Source organism: Vombatus ursinus, unplaced genomic scaffold, assembly GCF_900497805.2.
Source record: "Vombatus ursinus unplaced genomic scaffold, bare-nosed wombat genome assembly UNPS02014798.1, whole genome shotgun sequence".
NCBI classification, from domain to species: Eukaryota; Metazoa; Chordata; class Mammalia; order Diprotodontia; family Vombatidae; genus Vombatus; species Vombatus ursinus.
This window is the reverse complement of record NW_020954576.1, coordinates 29,004,871-29,022,593: the sequence shown is the minus strand read 5'-3', so window position 1 is coordinate 29,022,593 and position 17,723 is coordinate 29,004,871. Positions and strand designations below refer to the sequence as shown.

At 38.6% G+C, this 17,723-nt stretch overlaps 1 protein-coding gene across 1 annotated transcript in view; it reads right to left on the bottom strand.

Annotated features, from left to right (window-relative positions):
* Positions 1-4,338: 4,338 nt before the first annotated feature.
* Positions 4,339-17,723, bottom strand: part of LOC114049390 (TATA box-binding protein-associated factor RNA polymerase I subunit A-like) — a 38,898-nt gene continuing 25,513 nt past the window's right edge. Inside the window, exons 9-11 of the mRNA XM_027870670.1 lie at positions 17,400-17,523; positions 10,864-11,018; positions 4,339-4,814 (exon numbers count right to left, since the gene is read on the bottom strand). Coding sequence (XP_027726471.1) covers positions 4,699-4,814; positions 10,864-11,018; positions 17,400-17,523 — 395 coding nt within the window. The 3' untranslated portion in view covers positions 4,339-4,698. The remainder of the gene's footprint in view (positions 4,815-10,863; positions 11,019-17,399; positions 17,524-17,723) is intronic.

Below are 17,723 nucleotides of genomic sequence, written 5' to 3'. Positions count from 1 at the left end.
CTAGGAATGTTGTAGCCAAATTCCAGAGTTCCCAGGTCAAGGAGAAAATATTACAAGCAGCCAGAAAGAAATAATTCAAGTATTGTGGAAACACAATCAGGATAACACAAGATTTAGCAGCTTCTACATTAAGGGACCAAGGGCATGGGATATAATATTCCAGAGGGCAAAGGAGATAGATTACAACCAAGAATCACCTACCCAGCAAAACTAAGTATAATCCTGCAGGGCAAAAAATGGTCATTCAGTGAAATAGAGGACTTTCAAGCATTCTTAATGAAAAGACAAGAGTTGAATAGAAAATTTGACTTTCAAATACAAGACTCAAGTGGAACGTGAAGAGATAAACAGGAAAGAGAAATCATAAGAGACTCATTAAGGTTGAACTGTTTACATTCCTGCATGGAAAGATGATATTTGTAACTCATGAGGCCTTTGTCAGTATTAGGGTAGTTGGAGGGGAAAAATTATATGTATGTATATATAGATACAGATAGATAGAGGGCACAGGGTGAGTTGAAGATGAAGGGGTCTTATCTGGAGAATAAAATTAAGCAGTGAGAGAGGATTATACTAGGAGAAGGAGAAAGGGAGAGGTAGAACGGGGTAAATTATCTCACAAAAAACAGAATAGAAAAGGCTGTTACAGTGGAGGGGAAACAGGGGAAGGCAAGAGGGAATGAGTGAATCTTATTCTCATAGGATTTGATTTAAGGAGGGAATAACAAACACACTCAACTGGGTATGAAAATCTATCTTACCCTATAGGATAATAGGGAGGGGAAGGGGACAAAAGAGTAGGGAGATGATAGAGAGGAGGGCAGATTGGGAAAGGGGGTAATCAGAAGCAAATACTTCTGAGGAGGTACAGGGTCAAAAGAAAGAATAGAATAAATGGGTGGGGTGGGATAGGATTAAGTGAAATAGAGTTAGTTTTTCACAGCATGTCTACTATGGAAGTGTTTTGCATAACTGCACATGTATAACCTATACTGAGTTGCTTGCCTTTTCAATGAGGATGGGTGGGGAGGGAGGAAGAGAGAAAATTTGGAACCCAAAGTTTTAAAAACACATGTTTAAAAAAAACTGTTTTCACATGCAACTGGGAAATAAGAAATACAGGAAATGGGGTACAGAAATCTATCCTGCCCTACAGGAAAACTGAAGGGGAAGGGGATAAGAGAAGCGGGGTAGAGATAGAAAGGAAGGCAGACTAGGGGAAGGAATATTCAGAATGCATGCCATCTTGGGGTGGAGGGAGGGGCAAGATGGGGTGAAAATTGGAACTCAAAATCTTGTGGAAGTAAATGTTGAAAACAAAAAATAAATAAAGTTATTAATTAAAAAATAAAAATTAAAAAATAAAAACAAATAAATGGAAACCTTTGGAGATACCGGAGCTAGCCAGTGTAGTTAATAGCAAACAGTCCTGGGTCCTGAGATGAATGAAAACTACTTCCTTTCTGATAATAGAAATGGTGGCCAGGGTACTTTGGTTTATCAGTTCCCATTACAGTAACCCTGTAAGGCCAGTGAGGAAGACAGATGGCACCTGTAAGCTATTAGTGAACTATAGGATATTGAACAAAATTGCCATTCCAATTGTCAAGGCTGTGACAATTGTCACCATTGTGACAGACCAGATAGCTTAGGCCCCTAGTAAGTAATATGGGGTTTGTTAATCTTGCTAATAACATGTTCTCTATTGCTATGGTTGAGGCTAGCAATTCCCTTTCGCCTGGGAAGGAGTCTACTATGGCTTCACTATCTTCCCCAAGATTACCATAACTCTCTTTTCTACTACCATGGTGGATAGTATTAACAGGCCCCACTTCCTGGGGGTATTAATATACAGTCCTACATTGATGACATATGGTGATGGAGGTATATGAGGCCATGGTGGGAGAGGCCTTACATTGGATGGCCACCCATCTGAGGGATAAAGAGATGGATGGAAATCAACCCAAAGAAAATCTAACTAACTATGTTAAGTTTGGAAGCATACAATGGAAGGAATGAGCCCAGATAATTCTGGACACAATCCAGAATATTCACATCCCCACACTCTAAATAGAAATGGTACATTCAAGATAATGCTTGCCCCTGGCTCTTAGGTGATAACATCCTTCAGGAACAGATTTTAACTCTGCCAGAGGCTGAGGCCTCTGGTCCCAGTCCTGTCTTGCCTCCTCTACTAGTCCAATAGGCCTACAAGGACCTGGCTTCAGAGAAACAGTTTTGCCTGGTTCACCAATACTTCTGATTGACAACTGGATCTCAGCAACCATTAACCTAATAATGGAGGATGCCCTGAGGGATGGAAGAGTCTATTGGTCCTCTCAGCAGGCTAAGGGGTAAGCCGTAGGGCTGGTATCTGAGATAATTTTGAAATACAAATCAGTTAAGATCTTCATTTACCTTGGGTGGTGGTCATGGGTCAGAGGCCTGGAGAGAACATTTTGCGACTATCAAAGGCTCACTCCTTCAGATCTGGACCAACGAAGGAATTTTTTTGATGCCTTCCACCGACAGTTGTTTGGAGAACACATCAGCACTCTCTACTAAAGTAAAAATGTCATTAAAATGGCAAAAGTTCAGGAGTAGATCAATTGGCAATCTGGATTCGGGAGCTATGTATGCTGGGTGTGTATGTGTATGACAGGTCTGGCCTCAGACCACATAATCCTCCTAATTAAGGATGAAGCAGCTACTTCTGCCCAGTTGGGTTCCCTTATGCCTGTTGGAGAGCCCATTTATCTTGGATAGTCTTGGACCCACACCTAACCAGCAAATGGGCCCTCTTCCCTTAACTGAAGACAAAAGTTTTTCTCTGCTAACCAGCAGTTTGATCATTATGACCCTGAGTACCAGTCAGGTGTGTTCCATCTCCCAGCAGGCTATGTCCAAGATGAATCACCACCATCCTAATAAGGGGAGAATGGGGAAAACTGGTCCATTAGTGGCTTGGATTCAGCCTCCAGAAAGATTTATCTGACATCAGACTGATTTTGGTCATAGCTCTGACTGACCCTCTCCAGCCTTTCCTTATTCTATCTCTGTAACACAGTCACTGAAGCCTTGCGATCTATGACCCCTCAAAAGACTCTATACCTGTGGGATATGTCTCAGATCCCCATTTCCCCTGGGAAACTCCTTCCCAGAAAAGGTTTAGGGAATTAAGGGGTGACACTGTCAGGAAGTGACTTGCTTTCTGATGACATAGAGAAGGTAAATTCACATAACTATAGTAAATGTTTACTCGGAAAAGGGATCCCCTAGCTGACTTGGTGGCACCAGCCAGGATAGCCTTCTCTCTGGAAACTTCAGGGCGGAGGGGAGAGATACCAAATCTCTGCTATTTTAGGTGTCTCTTGCTAAGAATCTGCCCCTCTTCTTCAGGGGCTGAGTAAGGACTCTCTATCACCATCTAGGAACAAAGGATGGGTACCAACATATTTGGATGATCTTCTATGGAAGATTTATAGGAAAATACAAAGCCATTGCATAGAATAAGAAAATATCAATGGATTTCAATTTATACCATTGAAGAGATGATCCCCATTGACAACAGATCCACAGAAGCATATCAATTTTCCATGTAGTACTACCCTAAGGCAATACAATTTTGTAGTATCACTGTTAATACATATGAATAGGAGTAAACTCTGTTATTCAAAATACATATGAATAGGAGTAAACCCTGTTATTCAATCAGTCTGGAAAGTGGTCTTCTACCCTGTCTACCTGGAGAAGCCCTCCACATTCAGAAAACAAGTGCTGGGAGTGGCCCAGGAAGTTCATTAACCAATACCATAGGGGAAAGCTTTCAGCCTAGGAGAATTTCATTGGCCCCTTTCTCTTCCTATTTTAATCTCTTCTAGCCCAAACTGGAGCTGCCCAGGGACAGGTCTTTCATTTATAACATTTTCTCTAACTGCCCTTGTAATGTTATTCCAATTGACAAACTGATATAATCTATAATATCTGAAGTATTTGCTTACTCAAAACACTCACAAATGATACCAGATGATGTTTACACTCCCTCATATTAGAAAAACTACCTCACTGATGGTTCAATTAACCTGAAGGATAACTCAGATGAACCAAAATGGAATCCAAATTTCATTTTATCCCAAACAGACAGCACCAACAGTGCTTCTTGGGTCCTTCTCTCAGGTTTACTCTCAGGAATACACTCCACTCAGCCTGGGAGAACCCCCAGTGACTCACACTGCATCTCATCACCAGATATAAAACATGGACTTACTTAACAAAGAGAGCATTCCTTCTCAAATAAGTTATTTTATTATTCCATAAAAAAATCAGAAACATATAACAAACATTATAGTTACAGTGAAGCTACAGTTATGCTGAAACAAGTTTTCTTTGCAAAACTGATTACAATAATTTTAACATAGAAAAATAGTTTTTTCTGAAGATCTGAAGATTGCTTCATTTAACCAAAGTACTTTGTGTACACATTTTTATAATACTTTACTTTCATAAAGTGCCTTCTTCACAGTCATTTTATGAGGCTGACGAGAAAATATTATTTCCCTCATTTTATAGATGTGGGAACTGAGTCTCAAAGCTGTTGAGACTTTCTCAAGATTACACAGATGTCAAAACTGGGACACAAATCCAGGTCTTTTGATCCTAACTCCAATGATCTCTTCATTATACCATAATTCTATAACACTAGAGTTCTTCTGAATCTAAGATATTGTGCTTCATCACAAATTTCTTCATTGTTTTAATACTCTTCTTTTGGACTTTATGACCTTGTTTAGAAACATACATAAAATATTTGCAACCTAAAAGACAAAAAAGTAGAGAATTTTAAAAATCTGACACAAAACTCTTAGTCTGTATCTCTAAATTGTGTTATTTTACTTCAACCTAATTTTATTATCTATGCCAAGAATCTCAATCCCATAGACCAGCCAAAATTACCTAGACCTTCTCTATCCAGAGGCATAAATTACCTGATTAATTCGATTCAACTTGACTCCCATTTACTGAATGCCTACTACGTGAATAGCTTGAGAAGATCATATTCTCCTGGGGGTAAACAATGTATACACAATGTGTATATGCAAAATGTGTCAGAATAAATACAAAGTGATTTCGGGGGAGGAGGAGGATTAACAAATGGGAGGACTCCTACAGAAGGGGGCATAGCCCATGCAAAGCCATGGGGCTGGGAGATAGACTTGCATGTACAGACAAGTAAGACAGTTTGGCTGCAAAGGAGAGCTTGTGGCAGGGAAATAATCTGTCATCAGTCTGGAAAGATAAACTGGAACTAGAGAGTGAAGGGCTTTAAAAGCCAAACAGATTAGTGTGTGTTTTATCCCAGAAGCCAAACTGAAGCTTCTTGAACAGGAGAACATGATCAGAAGTGAACTTCAAGATGATTTCCTGGTAGCTGCATGGAGGATGTTCGGAAGAGGGGGAGAGACTAGAGGCATAAAGACCAATTAGGAGGCGACTCCAACAGCTCGGGGGAGAAGTGATCACTGGGGCTGTCGCTTTATGTGGTGAGAAGGGAACAGGCATGAGACACTGAGAAAGTTGATAGGACTTGGCCTCTGGCTGAATATGGGTGGGGGGATAGGTGAGACAGTGAAGAGTCAAGGATGATGCCGAGGTCATGAACCTGGGGGACTAGAAGGATGGACCTCTAACAGAAATGTTGAAAAGGAAGAGGAGTCAAGATTGGGGGTTGAGAGGGATAATAAGTTCTGTTTAAAAATATTGAGATTGGGGCAGCTGGGTAGTACAGTGGATAGAGCACCAGCCTTGGAGTCAGGAGGACCTGAGTTCAAATAAGGCCTCAGACACATAACACTCACTAGCTGCGTAACTTTGGGCAAGTCGCTTAATCCCAATTGCCTCACCAAAAAAAAAAAACATATATTGAGTTTAATATGCTTATGAAACACAAAAGGGAGAAGTTCAGCAGGCAGCTGGTAATGCTGAATTAGTACTCGGGAGTGAGATGAGGGCTGGATATCTCACCTTGGAGAAGATGGGTGAACACATGGGAGGAAATGAGATCAATCAGAGGGAAAATGTAGACAAAAAAGACATGAGGTCTCAAGACAGAGCCCCGGGGCATTCTCACTCCTTCAGGCAAACACATGGATGATGATCCAGCAAAGGAGAATGAGAAGTAATTAGACAGGTGAGAGGAAGAAAAGGAAAATTCAATGTTACAAAACCCTAGGAAGGAGGGAATGGTCATTAGTACTTAAAATAGAGTAGAAAGGAAAGCACATTGCCTCTGGAGGGAGGGAACTGGGATTCAAATCCTACCTTAGACACAAACTGTACAACCTTGAGCAAATCATTTACTTTCCTTCTTGGGACTTGGTTTTCTCGTGGTAAAGTGAGGTACTAGATTAAACAGTTTCTGGGGGCCTTTTTTGCTTTAGATTTATGATCTCAAGAACTGAGAAAACCCATTGGATTTAGCAGTTAGTATATCACTGGCAGCCTCAAGAGCAGTTTCAGTTGAATAGTGGGGCTCAAAGTCATGTCACAAGGGAGTGCATAGTGAATGGAAGAAAAGGGAACAAAAGTATTTAGCTTATTCTAGGGGTTTGGCGATGACAGGGAAGGAAGATATAAGAGAAAGCTTGAGAGTATAGCAGGGTTAAGTGGAAACTCTTATGGATAGGGATGATCTGGGCATATTGTAGGCAATGGAGAGGAAGCAAGTTAAGAAAGAAAAATTAAAGATTTTATTAAGACAGTTGATGTTCAATGGGGTAAGGTCTTGGGAATGGATGATAACAGGGACATAGGTAAAGGGGCTGAGCTTTGGCATTTGAGACAGATTACCTCGTCCTCTGAGGTGGGAGCAATGGGATAGAATGGACACTGATTTTTAGGAGATATGAAGTATAGGTATCAGGAGAAGATGGAGCTCCTGATAGATGGCCCCAGCTGAGTTTTCCTGAAGAGAAATAAAGATTTAGATAGGAATATTGTGAATATACTAGAGATATAAATGTAAAACAAACAAGCAATGTGAGTCTAAGACCAGTGACTATACAACTGAATAAAATTGCTTTCCAAGATTAGTAACTGATATAATGTGCTGAAATTCATATGCTATGGTCATGCTTCTAACCCATCATCAAGACAGTGTGTGCTTTTTTTTATTTTAAAAATTCAATAAACATTTATTAAACTGTTTCAGTGATGGTGAACACACACACATATATCTATACACACACATATATATAATATATTGTATGTGATCTGTCACAATCAAAACTATACCATATACCAGTAAAATACCTAAATTCTCTATGACCCACGCCTTCCTCTGTATCTTCTGCACCAAAGCTCTTAGTGGTTTCATGGAGCAAAGATTAAGAACTTGGGCAAGGGGAGGAAGAGAGAAGAGCAAGATACCTACAGAGTTTGTCCATCAGTAAGTATGTGAGATGGAAAGATGAAAAATACAAACGGACAGTGATTTAGGTCTAGAATTAAACAAGAGGCTGAGAATGGGATAGACTGCCTTCAGGAAGTTGTAAAATTCCTTTCATGACTCCAAGTTTCTTCTAGAAACAAAGGCCCATCTTTTTAACACCAAATTTCACTGGTTCTATTATATGGCTATGAAATAAGAAATGCAACAGTCTCAAAAGTACTGAAAAAAGAATATTACACAGAGAGTAACAGAAAGACACATGGTACACATGAACATTGCAAAACTAACGAAGAACTTTGAAAAAGAATGGGAATAAAGAAGTCATCAGGGAAACATTAGGAAAGATAACATGTGGGTGATACAATCAAAGTGAAAGATGCATACTACTAACATTCCCCTGGTATCCTTCGGGAGACAGCAATGACTTCTAGAGCATTTGAGCAGACTCTCTGTAGTGAATTGGGGGGAGGGCATAGACAAGAATCACACATGACAGACAGGCCGAGATAGATTTAGAACAGCATCATGGGAAGGACTATTCACGCTGATGACATTACCGATCCATCTGAGTGTTTGAGGAATCAATAATAATAAGAATTAGGTTGTGTGGCTTGCTGTACCTTAGGATTTAAAATTACCATGAAGCACTGAGCAAATTATTGGTTATTTATTTTCCTAATCCAAGGTAATGAAAAGAACCTTATTAAAGAGACCAGTTATAGTGACTTCCTCAAAGGCAGTTTGGGTATTATCACACACACACAAAAAAAAAAATCAGGGATTTTTAACTTTTTTTGTGTCATGGAACCCCTTTTGGCCATCTGGTGGAAGCCTATAAACCCCTTCTTAGAAAAAATGTTCTTAAATGCATAAAATAAAATACATAGGATTGCACAGAAAGTCAATTATAATGGATTATAGTTATCAATATATTTTAATATATTTCAATATATATATCTTACTCTAAGATATGAGAAGGCCAGCTCTGCTTTGGTTGTTGCTTTTCATCCATAAGAATTAATCAAAGACTAGAATGAATTAAATTCCCATAGCCTCAGAAATATCCACACTGAGATATAAATACTAATTTGGCAAAGTAAGATTTAATTAATATATTGCACATTTGGAATCACATTTCTTTAAATGACTTGGGTATTATAGCAATCTCTGCTCCTCTTCATTAAGATTTAAATATATATTATAAATATATAATAAACATATAAATATATAATATATATTTTATATAATATATAATATAGTATATAAATGTATTATATATTATATAAATACAAATATATATTTTATATGATGTAATATATTATAATATAAATGTATTATAAATATATATATATATATAAAATATGTGTGTGTGGGTGTATTTATATGTAATAGTTATCTCCTTGACCAGGGAAATTTTATTCATCAACTTGGTTTGAAATTATATGAGCTATAATTATAATCATTTCGCCAAAGACATATATGTCTACAAAGACAAACAGCACTGTTTTGCGAACTGTTATATATGATTTCACTAAGTTTGATTACATGTCATATTTGTTGACACTTGTATTTCATAGATCATATTAAATAAGCTACATTAAATATAAAACACAAACATATAAGCTATATTAAATATAAAAATACTTTGTGAAACTATGCTATTCATTCAATAATCATTTATTCGGCTATATAACTATTTGTAATAATAATAATAATTTACTTTCTAAAAGTGTTTTCCTCATAAGTCTGTGAGAAAACTAAGACCCAGAGAGGCTAAATAACTTTCCCAAGGTCATTCAGCTAGTAGAGAGGGGGCAGAGTTAGGACTCAAACACAGGTCTTCTAACTCCAGAATTTATAATTATTTCTTGATGCCAAACTATATGGGAAGTAAGAGGATATCATAGGGAGGAGTGGAGGGAGGGTGGAGGATGTTGGAGTATAAAGATCAACAGAACTAGAGTCAAGGGAGATCTGAGCTTGGATCCTCTCTCTGAAACTTACTAGCTATAGGACAACAGACAAGTCATTTAACTTCTCAGTTTCCTCATCTATAAAAATTAATGATATTAATACCTGTAGTATTAATAGACTTGTAGTGTTAATGTTATTGTTCAGTCATTTCAGCAGTGTCTGACTCTTTGTGACCCCACTTGGCGTTTTCGTGGCAAAGATACTAGAGTGGGCTGCCATTTCCTTCTCCAGTTCATTTTACAGATTAGGAAACTGAGGCAAAAAGTAACTTGCCCAGGATCATACAGCTACAAAGTGTGTGAGATTTGAACTCAGGAAGATGAGTCTTCCTGACTCCTGGTACAGCACACTACCCAGTATCCCATCTAGCCGCCCTGTAGCATTAATACCTACAGTATTAGCAGGTAGAACCTGTAGTGTCTATCCCTCAAGTCTGTTGTAAGAGAAATGTTTTATAAGCCTTAAAGGGTCGTATCAATGCTAGTTATCATAATCAAAATAAATCTCTCATAAATTGAACTACGGAATCCAATCAAGGGCAGGACCTTTTTAGGATAATTTTATACTCCAGGAAGACAGATATTTTAGCAAACATCACTGTGAGACCCTCGTGTAGTCTTCTTTGAGCAGCCTCACTAAATATGCTTTGCTGGAAACTGACATTAACAGTCACTGCACAGCACTTATTTCCTTGCTCTCTGCCTCTCCACACTGAAGTGGTATCAAGAGAATGAGAGTTTTGTCAAGCAGCCAGCATAACTCACAAAGTAAAGACTGTCTCCTCTTTTCTCTTAGGAGGGTTTGTTTGCTGGGCTAACAGGCACATTTCTTTTCTTTATGGGAGAGATGCTGTCTTTTCTACACTGGAAGAAAAAATGAATCCCTACTGCTATTACTGCAACATGGCTAATAAATTATATCTTTCATTCCCTGACTGGAAAAAGCAGAGAACCCCAAAAAACCTTCAAGCTAGCAACAGACAGATCATTTAAGACAGCAGGCTGTTTCCAACTTCATCCTGCACCTCAAAGTCCCATAGAAATAATATTTTAAACCAACAGATAACAATACTAGTCAAACAATACTAGTCAAACATGATCATCCACATAAAAATGCACAAGGCACTCCCTTAACAGGGAGACCCGATCCCCAGGGATTCTTGCTAAGCATATTATCTGAATCTCTAATCACCTCCCCATCCTGCTTTGTTGAGGGCAAAAGACTATCCATTTGCAATACACTATACCCAATACCACCAAGTCTGAGGGTCTCTAGAGTATTATATAACTATTTGATTCAAACTTGTATGTCTCTGCCCATTGACTAATTTCAATTAAAGCAGCTATACAGATAAATATTCTTGGGACTTGAGGTCAACAGTAAACTCTCATACTCTCATAGTGATATACTTGACATAGGACAGAGGAATAAAAGGCACATACCTTTTCCCAACAGTATTCCAGATGTGAAAGCTTTTTCCAGTGCCAGGATCTTATTTTCCTTCCAATTCTTTTTTGCTAGATAGTAGCTGAAGTGAAATGTTGGCCACCAGTCCTTTCTAGAACTCCACCCCTCCTGAACCCAGTTGAGGTGCTTTCTAAAGAAGAAAAATGGGGAGAGGGAGTGTAGGGCCAGAAAACAGACTAACTTTAATAAAGCATTTGAAAAACAGAAAGGAAAACATTTTTAAATTAGCACCACATATGAGGGAGAACATTATGGAAATAAATCATTTTATTAACTTGCCATCTAACTTCCTTATTTTTCATTCATCCACTCAGGAAAAATTTTACTCAGCAACCTCACTTCATGAGTATATATGCTAGCAAGATCTACCATCTTAATCAACAATTCAATTTTTTGTTTATTATTTTATCTTATTCTCCATTTTGTAAATGGTATTTTATTTTTTTCCAATTATATGTAAAGATAGTTTCCAACATTTGTTTTTATAAGATTTTGAGTTGCAAATTTTTCTCCTTCTCTCTCTTCCCTCCTCCCTACCCAAGATGACAAGCAATCTGATATAGGTTATACATCTGCAATCATGGAAACATAATTCCATATTAGTCATGTTATAAAAGAAGAAACAGAACAAAAGGGAAAAGCCACAAAAAAAAAGTGAAAATAGTATTCTTCGATCTGCATTCGGACCCCATAGTTCTTCTTCAGGATGTAGATAGCATTTTCCATCATGAGTCTTTTGGAATTGTCTTGGAACATTGTATTGCTGAGAAGAACTGAATCAATCACAGCTGATTATTGCAGCTATGTATTACTGTTACTATGTAGAATGTTCTCCTGGTTCTGCTCACTTCACTCAGCAACAATTCATGTAAGTCTTTCCAAGTTTTTCTGAAATCCACCTGCTCATCATTTCTTATAGCACAGTAGTATTCCATTACATTCATATATCACAACTTGTTCAGCCATTCCCCAATTGATGGGCATTCCCCCAATTTCCAGTTCTTTACCACCACAAAAAGAGCTCAGTAATCCTATTTTACAAAAAACACAAGACAAATCGTTTGATTTTTGAAGGTAAGCATCTAACATACCTAGGGTTTATAACATCTTAGTTTTATAAAGTGCCTCTACACACCATACTCCACCAAAGAATCAACTATTAATCCTCAAAGAATCAATATTTAGAGATTTGGTTAAATGTACCAAACCAGGTAATTATCTGATCATTAAAGATCAATTCCAGAAAAAAATTAAGCTTCTCACAAAAATGTAATAGGTATTTTTTTTAAAAACTATACAAGAAAAAATTCAGATGTTTTCCTTCTTCTTCCTATACTGGCATGTAATGAAAGGTAAAAAAAGAAAAGAAAGAAAAAAGGCTAACAAGAAGAAGCCCATTTTTCTGAATATGCCACCAAATATAACATGGCCAGAGGTATCAGGATTGAAGCCACCCTCCAGTGAGATAAGAGTCATGCAGGAAGATGAAAAAAATAGTACACTATTATTATACTAGCTGCATGAGTTTTTCTCTCTTTCGAACCTATGCCATGGAAGAATTCTTCTGCAGGATTTTAAAAGTTATGGAAAGATATTACCATTAACATAACAAGTCATTTTCTTACAGTACACGGGCATAGGGTACTCACTTAGGAGTCCTTATTCACTCAACTCAAACTAGACATTCAAATGCCCAAGGCAGTGTATTGCTAGGATAACACACTCAGTTGGATAGCATGACAATCTCTATTCACCCCACAAGAATAAACAATAGGCCTTTTAGCTTCAGGCTTTGTACTTCATGAAGCTGAAAGGCCCTGAAGAGATGTTAAAGCACTGGTAGAGAAAGCTAAAGTATAAGAAATGAAAACCTGACATAGCAGGCACTTAGGAAATGTTCATTGGAGTAAGCAGTAAATCACCGTAACCCTCTCATGTTCACCTCCAAACAATCACAAAATAGTACCCCAAAACAAATCCTGAAACAGCAGAACCAGCAAAAAGATGGGGCAAAGCAATATTTTAGCCCAAAAAACTTGGAAGATTGGCAGGAAAGATCTGTCTCACTTGGGTAAAAGGGGAGCAAAGTCCAGGACAGGAAGCATCCCTGCAAGCCAGCAGAAAGCCCCACCTTCGCAAACCAGCAGGAGATCCTAAGCCCCAGTGCGGTGGAGTAGGCAAACACCAACACCAGGACTCCCATGTGCCTCAGCATAGCCAGGGGAACAGGCAGACTCCACGTCCAAGAACCACCATGAGCTTCGGCATAGCCCTGGGCAAACAGGCAACCTCAAGTGGCTGGACCTCCATGAGCTTCAGCATAGCCCTGGGCAAACAGGCAGCCACCAACCTTATGGGTGCCTAAGCAAACAGGCAGTTGCCAGCCATATGCTTCAGCATAGCCTCTGGCAAACATAGCCTCTAGTGGCCAAACTGCCATGTGCTTCAGAGTAACCTGGGGAAACACAGAAACACCTCACTGGTCCAGCCTCAGCACACATCAGAGAGCAGCACTCAGACTCCAGCTCAGCACCAGGTAAGCTGCCAGACCCCTACAGCCTCCAGCAGCACCAGCCATCCCCTACGACACCCCCTCAGTATAGCACCACATAGGAGGGTCCCCCACAGGCCTCAGGGCAACATCAGTACAACACCAGGTGGTAGGTAAACAGCAGCAGGTAAACGGTCAGGGCCTGCAGCCACTGGCACAAGAAGCCTGAGACAGTACCCCTTCCATCCTAGAAGGAAAGCTCAAATTTAAAAGAAAGGAAAAAGGCCAAAAAAGATGAGCAAAAAAAACAACAAAAAAATTTGACCATAAAAAGTTATTATGGTGACAGGGAAGACCAAGACACAAACTCAGAAGAGGACAAGAATGTCAAAATTCCTATGGGCAAAGCCCCAAAGATAAATGGGAAGTAATCTCAAGCCCAGAAAGAACTTATGGAAGAGCTCAAAAAGGAGCTTAAAAATCATATAAGACAGGCAGAAGAAAAATTGGGAAAAGAAATGAGAATGATGCAAGAGAATTATGAAAAAATTCAACAGCTTAGAAAAAGAAAACAATTGCTTAAAAAGTAGAACTGGCCAAATGGAAAAGGAGATACAAAAATCCATGGAAGAAAACAACTCCTTAAAAAGTATAGTTGGCCAAATGGGAAAGGAAGTACAAAAGCTAACTGAGGCAAACAACTCCTTAAAAGTTAGAACTGGGCAGGTTAGCAAGAAGCTGACGGCTCTATGAGACAACAAGAATCGATCAAAACAAATTCAAAAGAATGAAAAAAATAGAAGAAAATGTAAAATACTTCATTGGAAAAGCAACTGACAATGGACATTGGATGCTGGAAAAACAAGAGATAATGTCAGAATCATTGGACAACTTGAAAGTCATAATCGATAGGAGGACCTAGACAGAATCTTGTAAGAAATTATCAAGGAAAACTGCCCTGATATCCTGCAACCAGAGGGCAAAAGAGGCATTGAAAGAATACGCTGATCACTTCAGCAAAGAGGGCTCAAAATAAAAACTCCAAGGAACATTATAGCCCGGGGTGGGGAATCTGCATCCTCGAGGCCACATGTGGCCTTCTAGGTCTTTGGGTGAGGCCTTTTGACTGAGTCCAAGTCTTACAAAACAAATCCTTTTATTAAGGGGATTTGTTCTGTGAAGTTTGGATTCAGTCAAAGGGCTGCACTTGAGGACCTAGAGGGCCACATGTGGCCTCGAGGCTGCAGGTCCGCATCCCTGTTATAGCCAAATTACAGAACCATCAGGTCAGGGAAAAAATACTGAAAGTGGCCAGAAAAAAACAATTCAAATATCAGGAAGCCACAATTAGGATTACACATGACTCAGCAGCTGCAATATTAAAGTATCAGAGGTCATGGAACATGATATTCCAGAAGGCAAAGGAGCTAGGACTACAACCAAGAATCACCTACCCAGTGAAACTAAGCATGATACTTTAAGAGAAAAAATGGTCATTCAATGAAATAGAAGGATTTCAAGCTTTCATAAGGAGAAGACCAGAATTAAACAAAAATTGATGTCTAATATCAAGACCGAGAGAGCCTAAAAAGGTAAAAAGGGAAAGGAAAACATACAGGAGTCAATGAAGCTCAACTGTTTAAATCCCTACATGGGAAGATGACACTTGTAATTCTTAAAAACTGTACTACTAATAGTATAGCTAGAAGGAATATACATAGACAGAGGGTACGGGTATAAGGTGAATTTGAGGAAATGACATCAAAAATAATTAAGAGATTAGAAAAAGGAGTACACTGGGTGCAGAAGGAAGGGAAAGGTAGAATGGGATAAACCATTTCACATGAAGAGGCACGAGAAACCTATTAAAGTGAAGGGAAAGATGGGAGGGTGGGCAATGGGCATCACTTGAACCTTACTCTCATCAGTATTGGCTCAAAGAGGGAACAATATACACAATCAGTTGAATATAGAAATCTATCTTACCCAACAGGAAAGTAGGAGGGGAGAAGGTTAAGAAAAGGGGGAGGAAAAAAAAAAAAAGAAAAGGGGGAGGGAGTGGGAACTGACAAGAGAAGGCAGATGGGGGCAGGGAAGTGGTAGACAGAAGAAAAACACTGTCAAGGAAGGAAAGGATGAAAGAGAGAGAGGACAAACAGGAGGAAAAATTGGATGGAGGGAAATACACAGTTAGTAATCATAAGTGTGAATGTGAATGGGATGAACTCTCCCATAAAACAGAAGTGGATAGCAGAGTGGATCAAAAACCAGAACCCTACAAATACTTGTTCTTTACAAGAAATACCCTTGGGGCAGCTAGGTGGCGCAGTGGATAGAGCACCGGCCCTGGATTCAGGAGAACTTGAGTTCAAATTCAGCCTCAGACACTTGATACTTACTAGCTGTGTGACCCTGGGTAAGTCACTTAACCCCACTGCCTAGCCAAAAAAAAAAAAAAAAAATACACTTGAAGCAGAGACACACACACAGAGTAAAGGTAAGGGGCTAGAGCAGAGTCCATTATGCTTCAGCTAAAGTTTAAAAAAAAGAAAAAAGGCAGGGGTAGCAATCCTGATCTCAGACAAAGCAAAAGCAAAAATAGACTTAATTAAAAAGAAATAAGGAAGGAAACTACATCTTGCTAAAAGGTACTATAGACAACGATCAAACAAGAGATAGTGAGCATTATGAAATATAAAAGAGATAACTTTGATTATACTAAATTAAAAGGCTTTTACACAAATAAAACCAATGCAACCAGGATTAGAGGGAAAGCAGAAAGCTGGGAAACAATCTTTATAGCAAATATCTCTGATAAAGGTCTTATTTCTTAAATATATAGAGAATTGAATTAGATTTTTAAGAATATAAGCCATTCCCCAATTGATAAATGGTCAAAGGATATGAAAAGGCAGTTTTCAGATGAAATCAAAGCTATCTATAAGCATGAAGAAGTCTTTTAAATCACTTTTGATTAGAGAAATGCAAATTAAAACAACTGCGAGGAACCACTTCACACCTATCAGATTGGCTAATATGACAAAAAAGGAAAATTATAAATGTTGGAGAGGGTGTGGGAAAATTGGGACACTAAATGCACTGTTAGTGGAGTTGTGAACTGATCTAACCATTCTGGAAAGCAATTTGGAACTATGCTCAAAGGGCAACCAAACTGCATACCCTTTGATCTAGTAATACCACTACTAGCCCAAAGAGATCCCAAAGAGATCATAAAAGAGGGAAAATGACCTACATGTGCAAAAATATTTATAGCTGTCATTTTGTGGTGGCAAAATTTTGGAGATTGAGGGGATGCCCATCAACTGAGGAATGGCTGAACAAGCTGTGGTAAACGAATGTAATAGAATACTATTATGCAATAAGAAATGATGAGCAGGCAGATTTCAGAAAAACCTGGAAAGACTTACATGAACTGATGCAAAATGAAATGAACAGAACCAGGAAAATATTGTACACACTATCAGCAACATTGTGTGATGATCAACTATGAATGACTCAGCTTTTCTCAGCAACACAATGATCCGAGACAAATACAAAGGACTCATGAAGGAAAATACTAACCACATACAGATAAAGAACTGATGGACTCTGAATGAAGATTGAAGCATACTTTTTTCACTTACTTTATTCTTTTTCATTTTTTTCCTTTTGATCTTCTTTCACAACTATGACCTATATGGAAATATGTTTTTACATGATAGCACATGCATAACCTATATCAAATTGCCTACCATTTTCGGAAAAGAGGAGGGAAGGGAGGGGAGGGAAGGAGGGAGAAAAAATTGGACTCAAAATCTTACAAAAATGAATGCTAGAAATTGTTTTGACATGTAATTGGGGAAAAAACAAAATACTAAAAAAAAAAAAAAAAAGAAATGAGAACCTGTTAAAATTGACAAGATACAAATCCTCTTACTTTTCCTACATCACTGGGACTAGCCAGAATCCTGGACCATTGTGTTTCTGCTGTCTCAGCTATGTAAGATACTTCATACTTACTCCATCATTATTTGTTTCAGGTACTTCGCCAAGTACTTCCAAGCAGTTATGTTCTCAGTGCAACCAGAAAAATCTAAGACTGCAAATAGAACTTCCAGCCCCAGTTTCTGGTGTTCTTCTTTCTCTGCAATGGTCATGCAAGGTCAAGTTAATGTACAGCGTTGAACTGAGAGAGGCTCAAAAGTTATAGTCATTAGGTTACTGCTGGCTACTAAATATTCTGGTCTGGTTCATAGGTCAGAGTAATGTATTGTATTAAGCATGGCCTGTGGGGGGGGTGTGTGTGTGTGTGTGTGTGTGTGTGTGTGTGTGTGTGTGTGTGTG